Here is a 27,875-nt window from a genome sequence, read left to right on the forward strand (position 1 = left end):
TGCTAAAGAACGGTGCTGGCAAATTCCCTGCGGAAAAGCAGAAACCCAGGAAAGGAATAGAGTTTGTCCACTTGATACCAGCACAGAATTTGCTTATTAATTTTGAGGCTGGGCAGTGAAAGGAGGACAGATATTTTTCCAGCCCAAAGAAGCCCAACAGCTACTTACTAGCTAGTTGCTCTATGTAATACAATTGCCAGCAATACTGACTGGTCTGACAATGCATTAATGCTGACAGCAGGGCCGGTTCTGCCAGCTTTACTCACACGGAGGGGTATTTTACTTCTAAGCAGTCCCACTGGGATCCGCTCAAACAGTGGGACAACTCAGGGATTTGAGTTACCGGCCATTCCAAAAGCAGCAGAATATGGCCCAGCAACACAGTCTGAAAGCTCAGAGATCCACTAAATTGCATTTAACTTGTTTCACGGGATTTTTGATCAAGATTTGTTCAAACTACGCAAAGCCTAGTTAGAGGGATGATTAACTGAAGATAGTTTATCTTGATTACTGTTGCAATGCTATATAATAAAACATCAATCAACTTTTTTTTTTCCTAATCAAATGTGTTCTTTGATGTGTTTAGTGCTTCGTATTGTAGTTTTTCTAGCTAGCTGAAATCTAAACAGTTTCTACTTCTTTTGCTCTGACTTTCTTCATTATCTAGTGTCTCCTCTCCCAAGAGCCCCACTACAAGAGAGCGTTTCTCCCTCCAACTTGCAGATCATCCACTTACTAGTTTCATTCTCCACGGGCTGAGGAGATTCTTGCATGTCAGTTGTTGAGAGCGAATCAAGGCACAAAGAAACAAATCACGATTTCTATCAGGGGATCGATGCTGTTAAAGATGCAGGCTGTCTTTCTTCCGTTGGGCTCTCCCCCACCCTAGCTAGTGCCCCAGCACCCCAGGACGCAGGCAGTGGGGAAGTGTCTCTTGCCACCCAGAAGCCTGCAGTGAAGGACAGACGGGGCTCTCCTGTTCTCTTTCTGTAAAGCATGGACAACGAACATTTATAATGTCTTTGCAGACAGGTTCTCCTCCTGGGGGAAAAAGGGGGGTTTCAGGGGCTGGATACAGGTTGCACTGAGGCTTTTTTGGACAGAAATTCCCAATGAATGGGGAAAAAAAATGCACTGAAAATCTTATAGAAAGTTCTTATACCTTGCCCATGAGGAAGCTGAGAACAGCCTCAGTTCTTCAGTGTTGAGTGGTCAAGACCAAAGAAAAGGAAAAAGCACGTCTGGGGTTTCTGACCATTTAATTTGGACCGATATCTGCAGACACAAAGGTATGGACAGTCTGAATGAAGAGACGACAACAGCAACTCTTCAATTTGCTTCTGGCATTTTTTTACTTAGTCACATTATTTCTTTACAATCAGACAGAAAACTTCACTCCTGCTCAGAGGCCTTGGTACTGTCAAGACACCAGGCTCTTTGAGAAACGTAATCGTTAACGTGCAGAACAGCCAATTTGCTCACCCTTAAACCCACCAGGGTTGCGCAGTAAAATATTGACATCGTTTGTGTTGCAGTTACATGGCTGGGGCTTACCTGGGCTTGGTCTCTACAAAAAGCAAAGACCCTGCTCTGAAGAGCCTGAAATTTTCCCTTCAGACAGAACACTGGCGTTATTTTGAGTTATTTGAAAGACGAAGTACCTAAAAGTGAACCCTGGGCTGCACAATAGTTGCCTGCTAGCACGGAGCACCCTCTCACCCCCCAAGCATAGCCGTCCCCAACAGGCCTCAGAGCAGGTCAGAGGCTGGTCCCCCTCATCTTGCTTTCTCTTGAGGGAAGATTTTCAAGACAAGACCAACATCATCAGGAAACTGATAAGCAGAGCAGGCAGGAGGTGGAGTGTCACGGCCACAGTACCCAGAGAGGCTGAGGATGTCGCTAGAGGAAAAAGAAGGGGCATCAGTGCAAAGAAATGAACGATTGAACCACTTAAAGCACAACAATCAGAGGTCCTAACATAATACGTACACTGAAATTTCTGTGCGACAATGTTGATGTAACCTTCTTGTGTTCCCCCAGTAAGCCCAATATGCATTTTATCCAATTCTGATTGTTTCTGCGTTTGGACCCACTCCCAGATGGGGGACTTGTGCTGCCATTTCTTCAGATCACTGAGATTTATCCCCAGCAAGTTCTCAACCTCAGAAACTGTCAGGCCCTAGGAGAAATCAAAGAACAAGAATTACAGATGTAGGAAATAACACCTCTGACCAAGGAACCAATGAGGTTTCTATTAGCAGAAATGTGAAGTACGAGGAAGACAAATTTCTGGTGAGTGGTTTCAACTGGGACAATCTTCCCTTAGGTTAGGGGAATGAACACGATGGCTCCTCAAAGACTATTTCTGCTGTCCTGTGATGACAAGTCTCCTACACTCAAGAGGGGGCCCCGGTCCCTGCCCGAATCACTGGGCTTTCTTCCAAAATTGATTTCATTACTGCTAACACTCTTGTCAGAAGACTTGTCACATAGCTGTCGACTGCAGCCTAATGGATGCCCGTTCCCTGCTCCAGCCACTACTGCTATGAGGGCCTGCTCTAAAGAAATTCCCCAGTAAGACTGGCTTAGCATCCATGTACGACTCCAAATTACATTCTTACAGAAGTTTCAGGCCGGTTCTCCACTTTCTACTGGTCTAGCATCATTCTGAATTTGACAGAGTGACTCCCGATTTACACCAATGGACAATGCGACCGAAACCATAATACGAATGCAAGGAATCCAACAATTTGAAGATTCAGCTCACCAGCAAGGAGTCTCTTCTTAAATTCGCAAAAGTACTAACATCCATGTTCACGTTGTCCTTGCTTAGAGCTTTGAGATCCATACCTGGAGCACCCCCTGGGACCAAAAAGAGAAAGTATATCAAAGTATGGAGGACAGCCCCTAAATGAGCAGTGTTGTGTAACTGTATAAGCTAGAGCTATAATGATGTTTCTAAAATTTATTAGGCTGGGGCTGCTAACAGAGTGAGGTCCAACTGCAAAATATACGGATGCTACTTCATTTTGCTGGGAGGTATTATTGTGTTGGCCGTTAAACCAATCTGCAACAATGCCAGATGCTAGACAGAGGTGTAAGAAGAGTTTGCTCTTCTGTGCATAAATTCTTGGCTTAACAGGGAAAAATCTATGTTTTGTGACATGGAGAAGGGCTGTGAGATAAGCACTAAGCATTAGCAGCTCGATTTCTTGTGGATCTCGCAGATCTTACCCATCCCAGAAGTCAGGAGTTTGATTTTCCCTGTGATAGTCTGACAATTGATTTGGGCAACCTGCAAGCTGGAAAAGACTGAAACTTTTAACAACCTGGCTCTGAAAATTCCCAAATCTTAGATGGTATTTGATACCCACTCAGCTTCTGGCTAAGACCTCTGTCTTTCCCCATAATATACTGTTCTTTTACATACCTAGATATGGTTTGATAAGCTCATAGTAAGCAGGTAAATAGTGCTGGTCTGAGAAAGCACGTTTTGCTTTAGCATATAAGATGTCTTTCGTAAGCTGTGAACAGGCTGAAAGATTCAGAGATGCTAGTCTGCAGAAAAATTAAGATTCAGGGAGAGAAAAGTTTTTGTTATCTTCAACCTGAACAAATTTTGAACTATTAGTATCTGTCTGGGATTCTCTATGTAAGACAGGTGACCCCCCTCTTCCCAGTAGATAGAAGAGTTATGGAGAGAAGCTAAGACCAAAAAATAATGGCTCAGTCTCCTGCTTAAAATGGCATGTCTTCCAAGTTACGATAGCTCTGATGGTGCATGGTAAGTTTCTAGATTTGCAAAGATGTAGTTAACTGATTTCATGTAGCAGTCTTTCAAAGGAATTTAAATTAAATTTAATTAACTCTTTTCGCTCTAGATAAAAGCATGCATGCAGACCATATCTGTTGTCAGCTGAGCTACAATACAGAGAGTTTGACTGCAAATCTGAGCCCTTCCTGGCCTGCAAGAACTGCAGGCTTTTAAACCTGGACGCAGGGCAGGTACCAAGTTGCTTCCTAGATTTCCTCTCACTGAGTGGAGAGAAAAGGAAAATGCACTTGCTGATGGGAAACTGCTTTTGCAAGAAGCCAAGAGCATTACGATATTTGACTCACTTCAAGCTGCTGGGGTCTATCATATTCAACTCGGTCACATTTAGAAGGCATATGTATCTCGTACCAATTGCGTTCAGTGCAGTGGCATTCAAGGCATTTCCCAAGTCAACATATCTCCTAATTATTGCAGAAGCCTAGAAACACATTTAATTTTTTTCAAAAGTTAACCTGAATCAGAATCTATGTTTTCATCCTCAAAAGAAAAACAAATGCAATTGTTACAAAAATAAAACTGAATCATTTCAAATATATTTGTTTGGACCTCAAAGATGGGCAAATCATCTTTGAACCCACTAAGCTAGTCCTAGACCAGCAGCTCCTAAACCAGGAAGCAAACATGGGCAGGAAAGCAAACCCAAATCCCTACCTGAGCATCATCAGGCTGATACTTTAGCAAGTCAGCCAGTGTGTCAGCTGAAGTTATCTTCCATTTAGAAATGTCCTCAGGGGTGACAAAAGAAACAAGGGAGCCCAGTTTGGGGAGCAAACTTTCAGGATACCCATCAGGATATGTCTGTGGAAAGATCATTGTTATTGCTATGAACACTCATTATCATGCCTGTGCTTATGAACTTATGCTTTTTGTAAAATTGATGTGGAAAAGCCCAGAAGGTCTGCAAGGAATAAGAAACCAAAGCCAGTGAGACTCCATGAGCACATCTGTCCTTTTTCTGCTTGATAGCTCAGGCAAGCAGGCCCCAGAGGAAGGAACAAAACCTCAAGCACTGTGAATTGAGTCAACACGGATTGGAGTGGCCAGCATGCTTTGTGGTGGTGAAGGCTAATCAAATACAGAGAGAGCTTCCCTAGCAGCGGCACAGCCAGCATGTCAAGGGAAATTACTATTCCCCTCCATTTGGTTGGCACTTGCGAGACCCCATCTGGATACTACGTCCAGAAAGACTTTGACAAAGTCTAGCAAAGACTAGAAAGTCTAGCAGAGGGCCATGCTGGTCAGGAGGGCAGAAGCAGCACACGACACGCAAAGTGGGGCAGTGGGACTGAGAGAGGTGGGTTTTTAGTCTGAGGAAGAGAAGACTAGGTGAGGATTTTATCACTGTCTTCAACTAATGGGAGATTTTAGGGAGGATGGAGCCACACTCTTCTCAGGGGTGCACAGTGAAAGAATAAGGACCAATAGGCAATGAAAATTCTCATATTAAGAAACATATATTTTCACAGTAAAGGTGGTCAAACAGTGGAAGAGGAGCCCAGAGAGGTAGTGGAGTCTCAGTCCTTGGAGACACTTAAACTCAACCGGACAAGTCCCTGAGCAATCTCATCAGTAGATAATTTGACATTCTTCAGCCTGGCATTACCTCATCCAGATGCCTCTTCAGCACACCTAATTGCTGAATACTGAAGGCATAGGTCAGTATCTGAGGGAGGTGATTATCCAGAGAGACGTTTTTCAGGCAAGTATGTAACTGCTCAGCTGTGTACTCAATAGGCATCAAGTCACTGTTAAGAACCGTGTCTGTTATCCGCTTGTTAGGTGGGCAACCTGTTGAAGAAATTATCAAATGTGCTCAGTATTAAATCCTTTTACTTCAAGCTTTGAATGGTCCCTTGCTGGAGATATAGACAGGTATGCATTCAGAGTACCACCCCCCTCCCGGGTGACCTGCCACCAAGTGTTTCGTAGTTGAACTCAGACACATTTAGGGACACCTACAAGCACTAGGGTCAACCTTGATGCCAGGGGGAATGCTGCCATTACAGATCAGAGAAAGCTCCCATACCATCAGCACGCTTATGCCTAGTAGGCAGGAGTTCTTCAACAATGGTGGCCAACTGTTCCCTTGACAGAGGTGAATTGTGTGCAAAGTTTTTCAGCCAAAGAGTTAAAGCATTCTGCAAGGAAAAGGTTTCGTCAGGGGGACATTGCAATCTTTGGTGTACCACCAGCATAACAAGTTGCAACTCACACAGACAAGACTGTTAAAGTACAATGGGCAGCAGACCTGCTGCTATTTTTTTTGGTGAGCCAAAGGCAAATTTCTTAATGCTTAAACTCTATCATATCCCATGCCCCATAAATGATTTTACCTCCTCACAAAGCATTGTATACAGTCACTACTGCTTTCCACCTCTGGCACTCTTCCAACAACGATCTAGATTTGCAGTTCCACGCTATCAGCTTGATCAACCATCACTTCTCATAGACCATCTATCCCTTTTGGCACCACAATTTTTAAATGAAGACACTATTGAAAACATACTAGACTGAACAACCCCCATCATATTTCCTTCATACTGTGGGACTAGGAGTGCTTCCCAAACTCCCCACACCTCTATGAATAACACACCTCGGGGATCTTCTGCAAGATGCTGTGATCAAATACAGGAATCAATCCACTGAGCACATTCAAAGTAAAAGCTGACCATGCTGCGGGAGCCCTGCATACAAGAATTAGCAGGGATCAGCTTTCAAGGAAGAACAACAACAACAAAAACCACACTTTAAAAGCTGACAGGATTATGTCCTTGTACCATCTGAAGTTAAGAAAACACAAGATTTAAATCCTATCTCGATCACTTCCTGTTACACAAAACTTCATTCCACCGGAGCAGAAGCAATTGTTAGTAACATGAATAAAGGCAGCTGGATGGGAAAATGGCATTTAAGAAGTACATTATTATTTTCTTAAGCATGAAACCTAAAGAATATCTATGGCTTACTATCACCCAATTCAGTGCCAAGATCTCAGGGCATTTGACCCAGGAAGAGAAAATATTTTGCCTCCCTTCCCTGGACAATGGTCTCTGTTAGATACAGCCAGAATTTATCAAGCACCTGTCAGTTTGACAGGTAGAAACAGAATATTTTCTGAAAGTGAATGGCTGACAGACACCTAAAGCCCATCTGTGTTCATCAGAACAGTCTCAGAGAAGTTTGGTTAATGAAAAAGGAGACCAGCAGAAAGGCTTTTATAACTAGAGCAGGTGAGAAGTGACAATGTATTTTCCAGTGGAATTCCAGGCACACCTTTCAGCTGAAGTTTAAATAAAACAATGTTAAATGTCCAACGTGAAATTCAAAAACAATGAATTATTCAAGTTTTTGACCAAGCTGGTTGGCTAAAGTTCTCTCAGGTCTTAATAGGACAATTGTTTTGTTTAAGCGAACTGTTTTGCTGATGCCCAAGAGAAAAATTCATACCCGAATGTAGTGTTACCACTGCTGATGACGCTCCTAATAGCCTCTTCTTGATCAGGCAGGAAAGAGTCACACTGGCTTAATTGCTTCAGCAAATTCCCACCAGAACTTCTAATGTATTCTCCACCCAAGTCACAGACCAGACGTCCCAGAATCTCTGCATTTTCCTTGTTTACCTGTGTGCTAGAAATTTTCTGAAATAATACAAGACAGAGGTGTTAAAGAACTGGATGCCATTGTAGAAGAGCATTCTTGCTCCTGCTGACAGCTGACAACCCCAAGCTCTCCCCAGCCTTCTGCAGAGCTGTCCCTGACCACGTACCAAACATGCCAAAGCTTCCAAGAGCAGCTCTTTCCGCTGAGATGACTCTCTTTGCAGAACATCAAGATTTGCTTTCCCGATATTAGCAAAGTACTGCCTACAGCTTCCTGTTGCTGCATAGTCTGAAGGACTAGAAAGACAAATACTCCATGAATTCTAGCGAATGATATCAAACAGTTGGTCAGGTTCAAGGCTGTTCAATATATACTGTGTCCAGTATAACATCTTCCACATCCACAGACTAAACTCTATGCAGCTGTTGTTCCCAAAGATCCTAGTCTACATTTTTTAAAAATTCATTTTCACTTTAAGGAATCTATTGCGAGACTCAGATTAAAATTGCTCAAGATTTGGATGCAGAATCACAGCGGGCAGCTACAGGAACAAAGAAATCCACTCTGCTGTCTGTTTTCTTTGATGTTGCAAGGGAAAAGCACATTCACAGAGGCCAGAAAGTACTAAAACTGCACACTGGTTTCGTATCCAAACAGACATATTTAAAAGGAGTTTCCTAGCTTTTACATTAATATGATGGATGGCTGAATCTGAAAGGACCTTAAAGCACTTTTGAAAGCTTTCCGAAATCTCATTTTTTTTCCCCTTTAAGGAGGCCTGAACAAGTTTGAAATACACATCAAACACGAACTAGTCATCACCAGCTAGGTTATAAAGTAATACCTCTTTTTCCCACTAGTTACTAGGGTAACAACATGAAAACCATAGCACAGTTACCTTAAAAACAGCAACAGGTCTTTAGGATAGCTATCTAAATCCTTGGGAATCCCATGCAGCGTCACCAGCTTCGCTAAGCAACTCAGCTGAAAGGACAGCACAGTTTACATCAAGGAAGAAAAAGCCAACATGAAAACATTAGAAAAAAAATAAAACAAATATAAAGATTTTACTCTGCTCCACAGTAAGGAAAAAAAAAAAAAAAAAAAAAAAAAAGAGACAGAAATCAGAGGTTCTGGTTCCCGAGAAATCTAGCCAACTGGGTCTTGACTTCTCCTGTCTTCGGGGAAATTCAGAACTGTGGGACGGAGACCCAGGACCAGTTACATTTGTTCTAGTCCCTGAAGATGAGAGATTTTTTGTTCTTGCTGAACAATCCTCCTTGCTATCTTTATGACAACACCAAACATCGCATTTCAAAATGCGGAAACTGACCTGATCTTCTCCCAGCTTGACATTCTTCTCCTTCATGACTTTGGCCAGCTCCTGAAATCTTTCTGCTTCCATCTCATTGGTAGCTGCACACGTGAAGCCTTGAAGGACCGACTGAGAAAGCCTGAACATTTACAGAAGGCAAATCAGAAGGGCAAGGCCTTCAGGAGAAAATTTGATGCTCTTCTCCCACATATATAATGACAAATACAGCAAGCATAAGCCTCCCCCATTCTCAAAGTTTAATGTTCTCCAAACTCCATCCCCTCAAAGTTGCTAGTCTTGACTTATGTGGGAGATCAAGAAGCCATCACTGGTCAAATAAACATAATCCAGAGACTCGTAGTAGAAGTAGAAACACAGGGACAAACTCTCCATCCCAAATTACAAGATCAGTCTCCCTGTGTTTTCAGCACATGCCACACATTGAAAGTGAAATGGAGTTGTGCAGGTCCCCATCACTGAACGTAGTTTGCACAGTCTGGGAGAGCTGAGGGAGAAGTCCTTAAAACTTTGATTCCTTTCTATATGGAAAAGCTTCATTGTGAAATCCACAGGACACTGATGTCAACTCCGTTGTTTTTCCTGATATATATATAATGGTTTTCATAATTTTTCATCTCAGATAGGAGAGCCGACAAAAGATATATCAGTCCCACTAAATTTAATGCCTGGAATAGCACTGTGGAAGACTGACACATTCTCCGATTAGAAACACCTTCCACAGAGGCAGTAAGAAGCAAGGTTCCAGGTGCAGTCTCAGGCAGCAGCATCATTTCAGAAAGCAAGTGTGGTTTATGGGTATATTTTGCAGATAACACCCTGGTAAATCTTGATGCTACATGCCTGTGTTTGGGTTTGCATGTTATTTCCCATCTGCCATTACAGATTGAATATGGTGGGTCTGCCATACATGCCAAAGGAAACACGGAAATTGCAATCAAAGCAAACACAAACATGGACAATGGAAGGAGAGAGGAAAAACGCTACCTGCTGAAGTCAGGCTCTGTCTTCATGACATCACTGAAAAACATGGCAGCCTGTGAAGCAAAGCCAGAGTGTCAACGGTTTACCATGATCTTCTGCAACATTCACCTGTATTTTCAGACAGATGTGCAGAGCAGACACATAGCTCTGTAGAGTCCAAGGCTGACACTGAGGGGGTAAGAAGGACACAAGCCGCCAGCATATTACCTGTTCTCGGGTCCACTTTTTACTGTTGAGATCCAAAATATTGGGCTTCTCTTCCCCAAAAACAAGCAATGATTTTGGAATGTAACTGGCCAGAGCATCAGGGATATATTTAACCAGGTCAGCAGGGTGTCCTACACTGGAGGAAATCTTTAAAAAAAAAAAAAAAAAAAACAAACAACAAACCAACCACAAAACATATAATTCAAATACCTTGGCTAAAATAAACAATTGCCGGAGAAGAAATGACAAACTGGAAAGAAGCCAGGCAAACTCCCCTGATGATCATCTGGGCATTTCTTGGAGACCTAACACTACGAAATATTTCCTGTTTGACATATTCATCAGACTACGAGAGCTGCTTGGAGCTAGTACCTGGGGTCCTGATGAATGGGAGCGGTTCTATCTCTTATCAGTTTCCCACCTCCTGGCTTTATGCCCTAAAAAGTTTTAGCAGGCCAGAAAGGAGGACGCGACTTTCTGCTCTGCCAACACAAACAATGTCTCAACTTGAGGAAGGCACGTTACAGAACAATACGGTGGTGAACGTTATTTCCCTAACGCTTCACACAGAGCCCCATTTGCCCCAGGACATGCTATAGGCAGGGCCTCTGGTGCCAAACACAGTTCAGGATCTTTCCTAACAGAGGGAAGATGATAACAACAAACTTGAATGCTAAACACACAACTTGAAGACTAAAGTTATGGTCAGAAAAAAGGCAAAGAGGTGTTCAAATCCTACACAATCACATGGGAGGATGAAATACTGCATTGCTGAAACATCAGCCTACACTAAAAGGGACTTCCTAAGCCGCCTTCCCTTCTCACATGTTCTCACTCCAAACCATGACAACAACCTTTCTCTGAAAGCATCTTTTCAAGTCAGTGGGGAGTAGCTTCCAGGAATACCCTGTAAAACAACTGTCCCTTCTGCCCTCATCCCCAGGACCCAGGAGGCTCAGCAAGACACGCTGGCTGGCTGCCAAGGACATCTACACAGGCAAGGTGATAGGGACTTGAGAGGCTTGTCCTGCTGCACACTCTGTTCAGCAATGACAAACATCCCCGAGGGAATGTTGTCTGGGTGTGCAGGTGTGTGTCAATGCCTGGCCCCAGGTAACCAGTGTTCTTAGCTGTGCGTCACCAGAGCTTTGCTAATTTATGACGCCTGAAGAGAAAAAGCAACTTCACCTTTTCCACAAATATCATTTTCAGAGAAGAGGGCAGGGTCGCTATGTGCTGAACAAACTCAGGCAACTTAATGGCTTCCAAGATTACTTCTGGAGACAGACTTTGAAGCGTGCTGCTGTTGAGGCCAGCCACCAAGCTCCCAAGCTTTGCCAGGCTCTGTCCATTCTGGATCTGAAAAGTAATGCACGCAGGCATGAGTATGTGAAGGGCCAAACATCACTTGCTGGCAGCTATACCAGGTATGAGCTGCATTTGTGGATCTTATCCTTTGTACCTGGTAGCCAGAGCTGAGCAGTTTGTTGATGATTGTGCTGGACTGCTCAGCATTCCAGCCACGAACTTCACCCAGGGCAGGAATAGATGCTTCAAGGTCTTTATCACTGATGCTGTTTTCAATGTCAGATATAGACAGTCCAACTGCAGCCTGGCCCAATGCACGCAGGATTGCAGGGGTGAAATGTTCAAACTTTCTCACCAAGGAGGATGCAACCTGAAAAAGTCCCACACAGACAGAAAAGAAAGTCAGAGCAGCAATGAGGTAAGCCAATGGGATCCTATGGCCTTTGGATGTCTTAAATCACTGGACTTTGTGCCTTAAACTTGTGTGATGAAGCCTATTGATGGACTGCGTCTCCCCACTAAGATTTTGCACATCATGAAACACCAGCCTGATGCCACAATAAAGAAAGCAAGATTGCCTACAGGAGTGTACACAGGAGGAGGCACAAGAGTTGATCCTCAAGCCTCACAAATTTTGTCTAGATGAATGAAGAACTGAGTCATGGGGCTGAGTGTCAATGGTTTACCTGCAGTTCCTCTGTTGTCAGGGAGGAGGGAGCACTCTCTCTAGTTATTCCTCTGTGTGTCAGGTTCAATGGGCAGTTCTTACTGATCCTCTGGGCCAAGCTCAAAGCATCGTCTCTGCTCAGGTTGCTCACTGCCGAGGGGCTCAGGTAGCAAACAAATCTGTCTGGGAGACTGCAGGTGGGAGACAAGGAGGAGAGGCTGCCAGTATGACAGACAGTGGCTCTGACAGATCTTTCCTTTTTTTCCAAAGGATGCTCTTATCCAGCACGTGTTTCCCCTGATTCACTTTAGCTTTGACAATGCTGATGCTCCTGTTCACGGAGCGCACTGCTGTGTCAGGCAAAACTGCAAAAACATGCAAGGTGTGCTGCTGGTCATTAGTCGGTGGCTGGCACTGCATGACAGTCATTTCCCAAGATTTGGAACTCGTGGTCCGGCCCTCCTCAAGATCAAGTCCAATGCAATTATTTGAAGAATAGACAAATGCTTTAAAGATTTAATGGAAGCAGCCATCAGAACCACCGCTCAGCAAACTTCTGCTAAGTCACAGTACCACACTAAACCATAAGTCAGGCAGGAAGTCAGGTCAGGTCCTGTACCTCGATAAGGGAAAATCAGGTCCAGAGGTCAGCAGCAAGGTATAGTACACAGCTGTCTCCCGAAGCAAGGTGAGGTTGCTGATCATCTGTATATTGACTGGATCCCTGGCAAATTTTTGAAGCTGAGAATGGGAGTAAAAAAAAAAACAAAACAAAAGAAAAAGTTCAGATGAATACTTTAATGTGACAGTCACTTAGGACAGTTTGAACAAACCTCACTTGAAGCAATACGGTTTTTCTCATCCGGCTTTGAAGTTGCAAGGAAATTTATTTTTTGTTTTCAAGTAATACACTGGGACCTTGCTTTATTTATCTTTGCACTCCAAGGGCATGGTAAGCCTCTCACTCTATGACTGCTGCAAGGCACAAAGGCAGGAGAGCTGCTAAAAGATGTGGCCCTGCCCCTACAGCATTATGCACACATACAGTCATTCACTAAACCAGGCCCAGACATCGGTCCAGTCTTGAGATAAGGTTTGGGTTTGCTGCCCTTATTGACTCCAGTTTGCTTTCTGCAGAATTACCTATGTGAAATCAACTTCCGTGCAAATGCCTCTTATCATAAGAAATCATGATGGGGAAAGAAATAAAAACTGAAGTGATTGTTCACCATAAACAAACAAGAAAAATGTTCCTGCTAGCAGCATCTCCATGAATTTTGGTCAGGGAGGGAAGACAATGTCCCAGACACAGAGTATTTTGCACGCTGCATGTTATTCATCACCCTGATGAGCTGCACTTACCGTTGCTTCATCACCAAAAAGCTGCAGGTCTCCAACAGTAGCATGCTCCAAGAAGGATCCAAGATAATTTTCAAACCAAGCAGTGGAATTCAGACCTGGAACAGCTGCATTGTAGCATTTGTGGTTTGATCCTGTAAAACAGGCCAACACCATCAAGCTACAGACTTGCACTGTATCAGGAAAACAGTGGAGATTGGAGATTTCTGAATGCAGAACAGGCTTCAGCCTATCAGAGAACTCAGTCAGCAGAGAGTTCCCTCTGATCACACTTGATGCTCGGATCTGCATGTCTGTGCACTCCTTACACAGGGGACAGGACAGATGCCTCATTCTTGCAAAGCCCTCCAAATATTTCATCACCAGTCTCTTTCTTCCTCCCTTCAAATCTGCCAAAAACTTTTTGCAGGACATTAAATTTTTGCGTGCAAGCTACTGCCTGGAGACAGGGGAGTGTCTTACCTGGGTCCCCCTTTCTGAGCTGCTTCTGAGACGAATCTTTTAGCTCTCGGAACTAAACGCTGCACTGTTCTTTCACAACAAAACAGTAAATGCCATTCGCACAGGATGTAAATCAGCATAGGACTGACCGTGCTAATTTATAAAATCCTGGATTAATAAAGCCTTCAGGCAGGGAAATGATTCCTGATACTTCTAATCACTGTCATATTCCCAGCCTATTTCCACTGAAGAGACTATATAAATTCACCAAAAAATCTGTGAAGCCTCAGCCCTGTAACAGATTGTAGCTAATGTTGTAGCATGTATCAGTGGCTTAAAACATTCTATTGTTTCTTAAAGGAAATTGAGTCATTTACCATCCTCGATGAGATAGTATTTGATCCCGGTGTAAAGATTCCTCTGTTCTTCCACTGGAAGGTCAGAATATATGCCATTCAGGGCAGCGACTCTGAAGATGGGTAAGAAAGGCAGACATCTCAAACACAGATGAAATCAAACCCGGCAGGGTTGGATTGTCACAGAAAGGGCTGTTACATGAAGACTGATACTATGAATCACATCCTTTTTCAAAGTTACCAATGTGACCTCCCTTCACAACAGCCCCATGATCATCTGGGGGCTGCACTGCCAATCCTGTGATACTGCTTTGGAAATGCCATGCTAGCAGGGCCACTACCCACACATTGACTGATGCAGAGGACCAGTCACAGGGTCAGCAGGTGTGTTATGAAGCCTTGGAGAGAGCTTCTCAGAGACCCTGCCCGGGCTTCCATCAGTTCACAGCGCTTACAGAATTGAGCCCTTTGTTTTGGAGTGAGGGCCGCTTTCCTATCTCAGCAAAACAGGACTGAACAATCATAGAATCACAGAATGGTTTGGGTTGGAAGGGATCTTAAAGATCATCTAGTTCCAACCCCACAACAATGCTTGCATTCAGCACTTACATCTTCTGAAACGTCTCACAGAACACGTTTTTGGCACGGAGGCAAGCAAAGACCTTGGGCTCGACTAGGAACGGCTGAAGCCCCTCATGGACCCACTGAGACAAAACGGGTGGGCTGTCAATATCAGGTACTTGCAACATCTTCTCCCACAAGCCATTAATGAAGATCATGTTCCACTCAGAAGAAAGAGGCACATAAGAAAACTGAAGGCAAGAGATGAGAAGAAACATGAATTCAAGTGAATATGGACTTCTAAACAAACATTAACATAAATCCACATGAATCTGAACATTATGAACAGAATCACCCCTAGCAATAATCCCTTCTCTGGATCGTGACCCTCTTCACAGCAATATTTGTGCAATTCAAGCATAGTCAGTCTGTAATTCACATAGGAACCCCAGGTCTGTGCTGCCACTGCAATCAGCAACAGGTAACCTAGCTGAACTCATGGGTGTTATTCCTGTCTTCACAGCTATTTTTAACAGCACAGAACTCTACTATATTGGTGGAGCTCCGTTGACTGAAATAGTGCCCTTTTTAAAATAAGGTAACATTAAGGTAAAAAATACGGTAATGTTAACTAATGCCTTCCACTGGCATTACAGGTAAACAAAGAGTTGGATATGTGATACCCACCCGCTGGCTGAACATAGTCAGAGCAGCTACAAGCTTCTTGGCATCATATTTGGAAAAGAACAGAACGGAGTATTCTGGATCCATAGCACCGGCAGGTTTAGGGGTAAGGCAAGAATATAAGGATATGAGGAAATCATCCTGAAGGTCCTGGAGCCAAGCACTCTGAAAAAGAAAAGGGAAATCCATACAGAGATAACAAAAGGCGTGTCATATTTAGAGATGCTGCAGTATGCAATCTCCTTCAGGTCTGCTTCACTAGCTCACCTACACGTGAGCGTTCAGCACTGTAAGGTGATGAAACCTGCTGACAGAAGAGTCAGAAGAAAGCCCCGCTTACGCTGACTTGAAGCTAGCCTAAATATGCCCAGTTCCAAATGCTGGATCCTTCTGTTACCTAATCTGTGCTCCCCCCAAGCAAAGAGTGGCTTTAAAAAAAAAAACTTTATTCCAAATGGTTTCCCACCAAAAATTAAAAAAGGCCATTTGATCAAAGTGGAAACTTCCATAAGAAACTTCCTCACTCCAGAAACATTTTTCAATGACAAAAAAAAAAAGAAAAAAAAACAAGAAAAAACCCCACCAACAAATATTTGAAGAAACTACATCTTTTTGTTAGAAATATTTATGGGAATATACAAATTCATTTGCAATTAGTGGCAGCACAGCAACTTAGAGATAATGACAAAAGCAGGAAGAGAAATAAACCTGAAATATTCCAGATGACATTTTCCACACTGCAACCACTTTTTATTGTGCTCATTAAATGTTTTACCCTGATGGACATGGGTTACTCTCATGCAGAGATTTGTTTCAACACTATGATACCAGTTTCTAGTAGCCAACTTGTTCTGGAAATCTCCCTTGTCCCACCTTCTCATTTGAGAGAAGTTTGGAAAAGACAGCATCCCCACTTTCACAGACAGCCCCAGAAAGGCCTCCATGGTGGTGTTGCCTGGGAAGGTGACACTGCCACAGCTCAGTGCTCTGGATGGTCCTGTGTGTGTGACCCCATCCCTTCTTTCAGTCTTGTGGGGGAAACCTTGACAACCCAGATCTGAAGCCTGCACAAGGCTTCGGCCACTCCATTCACAGCCAACAGTGGGACTGCTTTTACATTAGAAATGGCACTGTTGTCAAGGAAAACAAAACACCAGCCCATGAAAAGGAGACTTTCATTACCTGTGCACATGCATATTGACCAAAAGTGAGGCTGCAGGGGGAGGCTTGGCCACGGGCTACCTCCAGAACCATCTCCTGGCTGACACTGGTGTGAAAAAAAGCAAAGACATCACCTCTGTGCCAGCTGCCCCAGACCTGGGAGCTAGCACTCTGTCAGCATTCCGCCTGCAGACGCAGGCACGGAGTGCGGCTGCCTGAGCCCAGGTAGTCAGTCAAAGGCATGTGAATGCCCCTGACCACATGCTTTTATTCCTTGGAGTTTTGCTCATCTGCAGCAGGGACAGCTATAAGCTACACTCCTGTAAAGGGTCCAGCCCACCCATTAAGGAACAGGAGCAATGCCAGGCAGCCGTAACAACGAGGCACAGAACAAATACAGAAGAACAACCAACCAACAACACAGATGATGAGAACCATTTGCTGGCACTATTTGAGAGCAGGGAAAGGGTACTTGTAAATTGTTGACCCTTAAGTAGAAATCAAGTTCAACGAAGGCTTGAAGAGGGCCTGTTTGAGTCTTAGGCCCCCACGGCTAGTTAAGCTGAGCTCAGCACCAATGCCAAGGTTCTTGGAGCAGTAAATCCCCCCCATGCCAGGCTGGCTGACACATGAGGGACTTGCCCTGATTTTCTTTGTCCAGCACAGACACAGAGAGAGCCCCAGGAAGGCATTTTCCTTTCACTGTTTCAATGAGTGAAATTAGAGCCCTCCCTGCCCACAGGCATCCCTGGGACTTTGCAGGGACAAAGATGCTACACCTGGTTTCAGAGGCTTCCTGCTATCTGATGTGACATCCCCAACAATCCAGTATCACTCTACAAGGAAAATGCTGCCAAGACAATTTGCTGACGGTTCACATACCTTTCCACCGAAGCACACACAGCAGATTCTGATTCCCAAAAAAAGAGAGACAAAGGTAAGGGAACTGTGATAGGAATATGCATACAGACCATGTCCGAATCTTCTTTATGGAGATTACTTGGTAAGAAACTCACCATTGACAGGGGAGCTGGAGCACTGCACCAGGAGAAAGAGAGAAAAGAGATGATCTTATCATGCAGTTGCAATGGTAGCACAACATTATTTGTGATCATTGCATACAGACAAGCATGTTAACTGCAACCATTTGTACTTGGATCTGGCCTGAAAACACACAAGTGCCCAGAACCAGAGCTCCCATCTTGCCATGCTAGGTAGTCGCCATCTGCAAAATTCCTATCAACACTGGCTCTGTACCTCAGATAGCTGGAAAGTTCAGGGTTATACGAGTCCTGCCCATCACTCAGGCATAAGAGCCAATGGGATGGACTGTTCTCCAGATGATGTGAGTGTGGTCGATGAGCGCCACCTTCACTGAATCATCTGGCGATGTGCTTGCACTGAAGCCCTGCAAAGACCTGCAGAAGCCATCCCCACTCCACTCACTGCTTGGGAGACAGGATGGGCAAGGGCTCAACGCACTGCATCTGGCTTGTAGCAATTGATTTCCATCAATGCACTGCTACCAGGAAGCGGCCCACACCAACCACCAACCCAAACATGCTTTACAAGACACGGATGACACTTATTTTAAACACGCAAGTTTGCCTTACCAGATGTGTCCCAGCAGAAGTTGCAGCAGCTACCTGCCAACCTGGAAGACAATGTTCCATGATTTTAGCAGCAAATGCAGGACAAAGCTCCTTCCTACAGTCCAGCCCCCATCTGGCTTAACAGATCCTGAAGATAACTCATCTCACTATGTTATTTTATTCCTCATTCTTGACACAGTATTTCACAAAATCATTTCTGTCAAACATTTCTGCTGTTTTCCCTTTGGCTTTGTGACAGCTGACTGGGTGAGCAGACATTAGGTACTCCTCTATCCACAGCAGGTCAGACTGGCAGAGAACAGAAATGCAGTGCCTTAGATGCCATGAGAGACTGCACACATCTCTGTCCCCACAGAGAAAAAGGCAGGGAAAGAGGCAGAAACAACACTCTGGGAATGGACCTTCTCTCCAGGACTTCCTTGCCCAGTATCCCTTGTGCACCATAGCCAGCAATCAGCCCAGCAGGCCAGGCTCACCATGCTTATACTTCCACGATGCTTTTAGCTTTGCAGCTTCTAATTGTCCTTTACAGTGTTGCCATCAATGCGTCAATTGTAGCCAAGCCTGTGTTGTATTTCATATGTTTTTCCTGCTAAATCCTCAACTGGATTAAAATCACCCTATGCTGCAGAACTGCACACAACGCAGGTAACGCCACCGTACGACAGCCCCCATGCCAGTCCTGCCTGAGAGCTTGACAGGGATTTATGGAAAGTCAACTGTGTCACTGCTGGCTCTTGGCAGGTCTGTGCAAGCCCTCCACTTCTCTACTCCTTGTTTCCCAACCTTTACATTGTTCTTGATGGCAACTTTCATCTCCCCCGCCAATGCCACGAAGCTGGAAAGGTGGTGAAATGCAAGCTTAGGAAACCAGTAACAACATACACAGACTCAAAACTCCCTGGCATTAGCATTATTTACTTCAGATTAGGAGCTTGCCAAGCTCAGCATCCCCTGCGTACAGAAAAGGGAAAGGTAGAGACTTCACACTAGTTTGTGACAGGACAGAACAAGTGAATGCAACAAACACTACATGAGCCTGGTGTAGTGGGAGGTGTCCCTGCCCATGGCAGGTGGGTTTGAATTAGATGATCTTTAAGGTCCCTCCCAACCTAAACCATTTTATGATTCTACGAAATGAGAGGCACGGAGAGGGAGAAGGCAGTGGTTAGAGGCTCCTGAGGTTACGCTGCAGGCTGACTGTCACAACTTGCTAGCACTGAATCACTGCACAGTTGTTTCGGTCAGTGTGTTTCTCTAACAGCACACTCAGGATGCAGCTGGTCAGCACTGTCACCTTCACCCACCTCCTGGGGTAGCTGTGCCCGATCTCAGTCCACAGTGAAGCACCAGGGCCTTGCAGAGCCGTCTGACACAGCCATCCCTCGTTGCATTCACCCCCCACACCACATGGCATGCCCAGTTTGCACCATTCTCCTCCCACCGCTTTAGCTACATCCTCTGACCCATCTCAGTGCGTGGCAGAGCACAGCAAGCCCGGCTGCCCTGCAGCCCAGAGTACCCCCGCTTCTCTGCAAGCCGCCTTCATCTGCTCAAGGAGTAATGCGGTGATGAAAGTTAGGTAGTTACCTCTCAGCGGGGACCAACTTTAGTGACTTTGGATCAGGCACTGCAGCTGACAGGAGGCTGAAGTGGCTGTAGAGATCACCCCCACCCATGCCTCATCTCCCAGACCCACGGACCAGCTAGCCCAGGGCTGGCTGAGTAGTGCCCAACAAGCATATGGAGGTGTGCAAAGCTCAGGTTCAGTATGATTGTTCCATGGCTCTAAAGCACCAGTGACTCCCACTGCACAGTGCGGGGAGCACAGTCGGGACTGGTGTTATCCACAAATATTTGGTGAGAAGTGACTCATGGGGGGAATGTGGAGGAGCCGAGTCCCAAAACCAAAACACAGAAGCAACCTTCTGTGGTTCCTCCACAGCATATGGCGAAGAGACCGGACTAAGGTGGCTCAGGGCAGTGTGAGTCAAACCCAGGGTGATATCGGGCACAGAAATCAACAGGATGGGAGACCCTTATCACTGAACTGTGATGGGCAAGAAGAGGAGGAGGAGGACGTCAACAGCTTTCCTGGGTATGGATGTGTTCACCAGCCCAATGACCTGCATTAGGAAGGGGATTATAAAATAGCTTGTAAGGATAGATGAGAGGAGCCCCTAATTAGTATAACAGCTTTTTTGATTACTAACTGCTACACCTTTTTAATCATTTAATTAACAGAGAACTGTTACTAAGTAACACACAAAGGAAACACACGCATAGCTGGGCAAATGCAGTGCTTTCCTCTATCCCGAACACACATTAACTTCGCTCCTAGAGGAAGTCCCGAAAGAGTTACCAAAATCACAAGCAACATTTCAGTGCCAGAGGCTGGCCGTGAGGCCATGCTTCCCTGCCCGCAGACACAGCCGAGCTGTTTCCACTGTGAAAATCACTGCTCACCTCAGGACGGGACACCTTGGAAACATACAGGCAAGCCCTTTGGCCCCACTCTTGGAAAGCTCTTACGCATATGTTGAACTTTAAGCATGCAAATCATCCCATTGACTCAAAAGAGCAGCGTTCAGAAACACCCACAGAGGGAGAAGGAGGAAGAGAAGGGTGGCTTGGCACTCTGCAAGATCAGAGCAGACCCCAACCTACTATCACAAGAATCCTCATTGTATGACAATAAATCCTTCATCGCACAAAATCACACAAAGGCTAAGATATGTGTGCATCACGCTGGGAGCAATACCCTTCCAAAACATAGTTTTTGCTCCCACACTGTGTTAGTGCACAGGCACGTCAGGCTGCAGTGAAGCCTCCCATAATGGAAGAGACTGTCTCTTTCATGCACATACACTGTTCAACTGCTCTCCACGGTCCCTTCTCCTCCATGAGGGCACTTCTGTGCCACGAGGTTGCTGAGCACTGCCGGGTCTCCCCACTGCTTCTTTACAACAAGGCTATTCGTGTTGATAAGGTGGCACCACTACACTTAGATCTCCTATCCTTCCCTTTCAGAAACCTGTTTCGGCACTTTCAGAAAGTTGTGTTTTCTTTCTTCTCTTTTTGATCCGCCCCCCAAAGTGCAGTGCATGCAAGCTGTTGGATGCAAATTCTCCACAGGCTCAGCACATTTCTGATATTCTGACTTTTCTCCACCTCCAGTTATGTAGGGCATTTACAGAAGAAGATGGGTAGATGGATGGGGGCAAGCATGGCCCAAAGAAATGGAATGATTTCCCACACCTGCATGCTGAGCCAGTGGCCAACATGAGAACAAACCACCAAAATTAAAAGCAGTTGCATTAAGAGTCATTAACTTTTACAAGCAACCAATGTACTTCTGCTGGACAGAGACATCCCTCCTTGTACAGGATGTTAATAGAAAAGTGGGGAAAAGAAATATCGCATTTCCATCAGGGTGTCCATAATACATCAGTCAGTTTTGAACACTGACAACTGCTTAATTAAAGAAATAAAGAATGTTTTCCTTCCTTTAGTACTGATAACTAAGCCTACTGTTGACGGTCCCTTTATGTAGCTGTTCCCCAGCTGGTGGTTCTTTAGATTGTTTGTAACGTTACGTGTTCTATTGTCATCAATATTCACTGCAAATGCTATCTCAAGTCTGATGAGGAAGGAAGAATAAAGCACTGACACTTTCTGAAAGAAACAAAGATCCTGCTCCAGAATCCCTTACTACCAAAAAAATAGATGGAGGGAAAGTAGGGAATATAATCGGATTCAGCTAAGTTTATTTCTTAAGTGCTTTCCCAGAGACACCTGGATGCTCCAAACAAAGGAGCAGTGAGCAGATAGCTCTGCAATGACAGGAAGAGAATGAATTCCGATTTTGTCTTTCCACCCTGCTTATTACAAAAATGAATATATTTTGGTTTACGAATACAACAATTAACAAGCATAACTAAAGTCTGGAGATTTAGAGCAACCACCAAAGTAACATTCAATGGTCTTTCAGCACAGTTTTCTCTTTTGAGCATTATTTCAGCTACAGCTGCTGGTAAGAAAAATCCTCCCGGGACACCCGCCACCCTCACGGTAATACTCACCAACCAAAAGGAGGAAGCCCAGCCCTGGGAGTAAAAGCAGCATTTCTGCAAAGGTCTTCAGAGCACTCATACATGCAAGGAATCACCTTATTTCAGCCAAGAAAAATCAAACATGAATAATACTTAATTGCAAAACCAAACTCAGAGTAGGAAAGTTAAAAGGTGACTGTCTCACAAGCACACTGACACATGCCAACACCCTTCACAAAACCTAGTTGAAACTAGACCCAAAGCACACAAAAAAACCTACTGAGGGTCCGCTATGCCTGGGAAAGCACAGAGTTGCACGCAGAGAATTCAGAGAGTTAGTTAAGCTAGATTCACTGCTATTGATGCCCTGATGTCAGGCTCCCCTCTGGCAGAGGAGGACAAGAAGTTGCACAGCCCCGCTTGGAGGGTTAACTTACCTCCAAGCCGCTAGTCGCCAGGTACTCAGTGTGAAGGGCTACCATCCGTAGTGGGCTCCTTTTCACTGAGCAAACTGGGGCGTGTCTCTGGCTTCTCAAAACTGCATCTGAAATTACAGGATGTATTTGGAGCACTGGACACACCTATAAGTACTTGAGAATACAAATGTTTAGCAGTACAAATAAATGTTATTTGTTAACGCTCGTCATTCCTAGGATACAGTAGGAAACACTGAGCCTGAAGCAAGGCTGCACAGAGTGGGCAGGATGAGAGCAGTGAATAGGTACATTCCCTCGCTGCCCTGTGCAGGACGTGTTTGCCAGTTACAGGAGGCAACAAAAATAAAGCCACCGTCCCAGGACAGAGGTACTCTAGGACCGCCTTCCTCTAGTTACTACAGTTTGTCATCAGGAAATTTTGCTTCAGTGGAGTTTGAAATGTTTGGCCCTTTTCTTGAAGTTTCTGCTTACCCAAGTCATCTCCACCTGGGAGACCCACCAAGGAAAATACATGGCAGTTCCTCCAATAGTCAGACAGGCCATTTTCTGATCACAGTTATGTCAAACTGGGAACTCTGCTCCAGGCTCAGTGAGGTCAATCAACTGAAACACAGAGCTCTCCACTCAAGACAGAGGAATCAGGATAGCTGAAATCAAAAAATGCAGCCCTGCAAGAGGATAAAAGGCTAAGATTGGTGCAAGCAAATCCCACAGCACAGCCATCTTTCTTATTTCCTTGATGAACCTTTGCTTGCTGACGCGCTCCAGGGTGCTCATGGCACACTGGCCTCATGTCATGGTGCCCAGCATCTGCACCCAAGTGCCACGTGGGCTTTTGCATCAGCACTCGCTGCAGCAGCTCGTCAGCACTCACAAGCACCACAGCAATGAGATCACTGCTATCCAATGGCCCCAGAATTGCAGTCCCAAAGATCCCTGTCTCCCTATCACCAGAAGTTACCTTTCCCTCAACAAACCTTCATTTATTTCCTTGCTGCAAAGTTCCTAGGACATAACTTCATGGGCTTCCTAATTCCTGCAGGCTGCTCTATTCTAAAAACTAAACAACGTTCTTATTAAAGAGATCACATTTGGTTTTAAGGGGTCTTTATGCAGTAACTGCATGCTGCAGGAGCTGAGGAATGGCTTTGCTCCTAACCCAGCTGAACCACACATGGTGGTGTTCCCCATGATCTCCCCAGACCTATGCATCAGCAATCAGGGGGATCTCCTGATTGTGCCCGAACTTGAGTTCTCCTCAAGCTAATGGTCAACTATAAGCACTTCTGTAAGGAAAACATAGCAAGCATAATCTGCAAGAATAAAAATGAGACCTGCTGCAGATTCTAACAAGGGATGGATATTCAACTATAGTCCACTCATTTCAGACTTCTTTTCACTGACCCTTGGATCTGATCTCCCAAGTGACTAAGAAATTGCCCACAGTAACTCTCTCAATTTCTCTGGATGCACCGGAGTAATTTTGCATCCTCAGGTTTGAACGATCTTTGTTTGGTCACTTTGGTGATGCTTTTCAAGAGAAGTTTTTTCCATAAGCCAGTTATGTCCCAGGCTTAGGCTTGCCCCACCATGCCCACTTATAACTCGTGTGTTTGTAACAACACCAAGAAAAGCCAGTGTTGACTCACAACATCACAACATGTACCCAAACCCCAGCTCTCTCCACACTCTCAGTTTTCTTACCCCACTTAACATGTTTATCAGCTATTTTGGAACTAGTGTAACACTGATTCATAATTAGTTTGTCTGACTCAGAAGTGCACAGGATGCCCAACATCAAAGTGACTCTCATCAACACCCATCCTAAGCTACCCAAATCTATATAAACTTGAAATGCATTATTTTGAAAATGGTCAGATTCATGGACTCCTAGTTCAAAGCAAGAAGCCTCTTCTCCAGGATATCCAAATGAGGTGTTCTTGAGATGGATTGGGATCCTTCAATCGCATTTCAAATACCAAAGCTTTCAGCATCTTGCGCCTTCTGTAAATTCAACATTGCAAGCAGGCTGACCACGACAGAGGGTCCGATAGGCATGTGTTGCTGGGGAGCTCTGGACATGCTGCTGGATGAACTGCAGGTCCATATAAGAGTCAATCAAGATGGCAACAAAGACCATGTGGCACAGAAGGCCTCTGTCAACCTCGGCCAGATCTATGGGTCTTCCCCAGGGCATTGAGAGGTGAAACACAAGAACAGGAGAGATCTGAAAAGCAGAAAAAATAACACTGAGCCTCAGCCACAGATAAGGAAACCATGGGAGGGGGCAATGCAAAGCGTCAGGACTTTCTGCTCATGTCATCCAGGAAGTCATGCATACCTAAAGGGTGTGCAGAGCACCCCCCCTTACGGGAAGAGAAACCAGAGTTCACAAAGGCAAGAAGAAACTTTCATCTGTAAACAATCTGGTATTTTTCTAAAGTCTGTCTGCAGGGTGGTCAAGCAGAACCATGTAGTACCTGCCATTTGCGTTCATCCTTTAGCACCTATGAGCCATAAGCAGAGATCCAGGAGTGCTAGGTGTGATACGAACAAGAAGGTCTTTGATTCCAAGAGCATACAGTTGAGGAGATGAAGACAGACAGAGGAGCTCAAAGACAGGAAGGCAGGCAATGATTTCAACACAGCAATAGGTGAGGCATTTTTGCACACTTCATGCCAAAGCAAAATCCTGATAATTACACAGAATTAAGTCTGGAGATGATTTATAGTATTGCACCTACTCGAGTAAGCCTAAGTGAGAATTACAGCTCTCTAAAACAGGCCTCCAGATAGAGGATTTTTACCTTTTGGATGTGATGCCATATCCAGCTTCACCACTTCGTAGCACTGAAAGCTGGGAAGAGCAGTTTGGCCTGTGGCAGGTATTCCTGCACTTTTCAGATCCCAGCCTGGCCCAGCCCAAGGACACAGCCACTTTACCGCAGGAGCCTCAGCACTGCTTAGCATGTCAGTGCAGTTTTCCGAGCAGGGTAAGATCACCCTGATGGACTGCCAGAAAGGAGAACCTCACACAAAGTGACATGATTCTGGAAAAGCAGGTTTTATGACTATAATTCAGCAATAACCTTCATGCTAACCAGATGGGACGTGGTTTAGGAGCTTTATACTTATTATCCGAATATCCTTAGCAGCATACAGTGATCCAGGTTGCAACTGTGACTAAGTGGGAATAAGATACTTGCAGCACACACCTGGGCAGACAAGTCTTGCAGGGGACAGGGCCTAGCATGTCCTCAGCTACCACCTCCCCAGAAGCAGAGCCCTCCCTGTCATTAGTCTCACCTGCACCACGTTCCCTTCCTAAGCACTGCTGTCCCCACCCTTTATGAACTTTTCTAATTTTGCAGCATCAGGCTTCTCAGCTGCAGACTAATGGGAACACAAAGCATGTACCAGGAATGCTGGCAAAACTTGCTTTCAGTGCGAGACAACTAGAGACCTTCTCTTACCAAGAAGTACAGAGCTGGGAGGGGACTCCGAGACTGCCCAGTCCACCTCTTGCACCATGCTGCAATTGTAGCTACCAAGGCCGACAGAGGTGCAGCCAGCCCTCGCATAGGCCTGTGAGGGGGGTTTTAGAGCTCAGCTGTAATAACAATCACTTCTAGCTCAACACAATCACACAGGAGACCTCTCTCTGTCTCCCTTCCCTCTCCCATTCCTCCCTCTCCACAAGCCTCCTTTTTCCTTAACTGAAAATAATCCAATGCCTTCACATCACTTCCCACACTTCTCAAACATATGAGCTTCCTGGTGATAGCAAGTAAGGAGTGAAGCCCAGTTCTGCATTGTGATCTTTAACACATACACCGAGAGGCGAGGGCAGGAGGGGAGGCAACGAAATCTGCAGTGGGTGGGCAGGAGTGGGACAGGTCTGAGATGAGCAAGTTTGCCGACGACACCAAGCTGTGGGGCACAGTCAACATGCTAAAGGGGAGGGATGCCATCCAGAGGGACCTGGACAGGCTTGAGGTGGGCCCACGCAAACCTCATGAAGTTCAATCAGGCCAAGTGCAAGGCCCTGCACCTGGGTCACAGCAATCCCAGGCACAAATACAGGTTGGGCAGAGAATGGCTTGAGAGCAGCCCTGAGGAGAAGGACTTGCGGGTGCTAGTGGACGAGAAACTCAACATGAGCCGGCAATGCGCACTTGCAGCACAGAAAGCCAACCGCATTCTGGTCTGCATCAAAAGAAGTGGGGCCAGCAGGTCAAGGGAGGTGATTCTACCCCTCTACTCCGCTCTCATGAGACCCCACCTGGACTACTGCGTCCAGCTCTGGAGTCCTCAGCACAAGAAGGACATGGACCTGTTGGAACGGGTCCAGCAGAAGGCCACAAAGATGCTCTGAGGGCTGGAGCACCTCTGCTATGAGGACAGCCTGAGAGAGTTGGGGTTGGTCAGCCTGGAGAAGAGAAGGCTCCGCGGAGACCTTAGAGCCCCTTCCATTACCTGAAGGGGGCCTATAGGAGAGATGGGGAGGGACTCGTTATCAGGGAGCGTAATGATAGGACAAGGGGTAATGGTTTCAAACTGAAAGAGGGGAGATTTAGATTGGATATTAGGAAGAAATTCTTTACTGTGAGGGTTGTGAGACACTGGAACAGGTTGCCCAGGGAAGCTGTGGCTGCCCCATCCCTGGAGGTGTTCAAGGCCAGGCTGGATGGGGCTTGGAGCAACCTGGTCTGGTGGGAGGTGTCCCTGCCCAGGGCAGGGGGGTTGGAACTAGAGGATCTTTAAGGTCCCTTCCAACCCAAACCATTCTATGATTCTATGTAGTTTTGTACCACGGGAAAATGAGTCAGTGCCTTAATAACCCTCTTCTCACACAACCTGACTGTGCATGTATAGCATCAAGTATGGCTCAAGTGTTCTTCAGTAACACTACATTGTACAATTGACCGCCAAGATGTTCCTGCCATGTTAAGCCAGGTGTGGCAACACACAATAAATCCTTCCCTATCCCATCTCCACCAGGCATGCCACACGCCCTGCTCAGCCCAAAGTCATTATACTTCCCAGCCGTTTTTATCCAGAACAAAAGGGGCTTTGTGCTTTCTCAGAAAAGTCAAGTCTCCCATTATGCTCAAGAGAGCACTCTGGAGAAGCTGCCTGAGCAGATACATGCTCACACCACAGCTGAAAAACCCCCATCAAACATGGACCCAAGGGCCAGTACATCACAGAAGACAGCAGTACCCCAGCGGGGCTAATACAGAACATTTCACCATGGGTTTGGTACTGGATGTACAG

The 27,875-nt window shown here is 45.4% G+C and overlaps 1 protein-coding gene across 29 annotated transcripts in view; it reads right to left on the reverse strand.

The window, feature by feature from the left end:
• Window positions 1–1,328: 1,328 nt before the first annotated feature.
• The window catches only part of LOC128913997 (mesothelin-like), a 78,719-nt gene continuing 52,172 nt past the window's right edge, over window positions 1,329–27,875 (reverse strand). For 22 of the 29 annotated variants that reach the window (XM_054212484.1, XM_054212480.1, XM_054212475.1 and 19 more), the window contains 29 exons: window positions 23,070–24,825; window positions 22,599–22,705; window positions 22,192–22,277; window positions 18,110–18,150; window positions 17,513–17,534; window positions 16,518–16,602; window positions 15,339–15,500; window positions 14,700–14,902; window positions 14,112–14,203; window positions 13,297–13,427; window positions 12,554–12,675; window positions 11,954–12,125; window positions 11,422–11,637; window positions 11,148–11,318; window positions 9,960–10,106; window positions 9,756–9,805; window positions 8,769–8,889; window positions 8,334–8,419; window positions 7,602–7,731; window positions 7,283–7,473; window positions 6,429–6,519; window positions 5,862–5,973; window positions 5,439–5,623; window positions 4,487–4,633; window positions 4,120–4,253; window positions 3,431–3,558; window positions 2,768–2,862; window positions 1,990–2,179; window positions 1,329–1,899 (listed from right to left, as the gene is read on the reverse strand). In XM_054212484.1, the coding sequence (XP_054068459.1) occupies window positions 1,805–1,899; window positions 1,990–2,179; window positions 2,768–2,862; window positions 3,431–3,558; window positions 4,120–4,253; window positions 4,487–4,633; window positions 5,439–5,623; window positions 5,862–5,973; window positions 6,429–6,519; window positions 7,283–7,473; window positions 7,602–7,731; window positions 8,334–8,419; window positions 8,769–8,889; window positions 9,756–9,805; window positions 9,960–10,106; window positions 11,148–11,318; window positions 11,422–11,637; window positions 11,954–12,125; window positions 12,554–12,675; window positions 13,297–13,427; window positions 14,112–14,203; window positions 14,700–14,902; window positions 15,339–15,500; window positions 16,518–16,602; window positions 17,513–17,534; window positions 18,110–18,150; window positions 22,192–22,277; window positions 22,599–22,643 (3,450 nt within the window). In that variant the 5' untranslated portion in view covers window positions 22,644–22,705; window positions 23,070–24,825 and the 3' untranslated portion in view covers window positions 1,329–1,804. Of the gene's footprint in view, window positions 1,900–1,989; window positions 2,180–2,767; window positions 2,863–3,430; window positions 3,559–4,119; window positions 4,254–4,486; window positions 4,634–5,438; window positions 5,624–5,861; window positions 5,974–6,428; window positions 6,520–7,282; window positions 7,474–7,601; window positions 7,732–8,333; window positions 8,420–8,768; window positions 8,890–9,755; window positions 9,806–9,959; window positions 10,107–11,147; window positions 11,319–11,421; window positions 11,638–11,953; window positions 12,126–12,553; window positions 12,676–13,296; window positions 13,428–14,111; window positions 14,204–14,699; window positions 14,903–15,338; window positions 15,501–16,517; window positions 16,603–17,378; window positions 17,407–17,512; window positions 17,535–18,109; window positions 18,151–22,191; window positions 22,278–22,598; window positions 22,706–23,069; window positions 24,826–27,875 lie in introns of those variants that run through there. The other 7 variants (XM_054212471.1, XM_054212489.1, XM_054212486.1 and 4 more) reach the window with 7 other exon arrangements.

This window comes from Rissa tridactyla, chromosome 8 (assembly GCF_028500815.1).
Source record: "Rissa tridactyla isolate bRisTri1 chromosome 8, bRisTri1.patW.cur.20221130, whole genome shotgun sequence".
Lineage (NCBI taxonomy): Eukaryota > Metazoa > Chordata > Aves > Charadriiformes > Laridae > Rissa > Rissa tridactyla.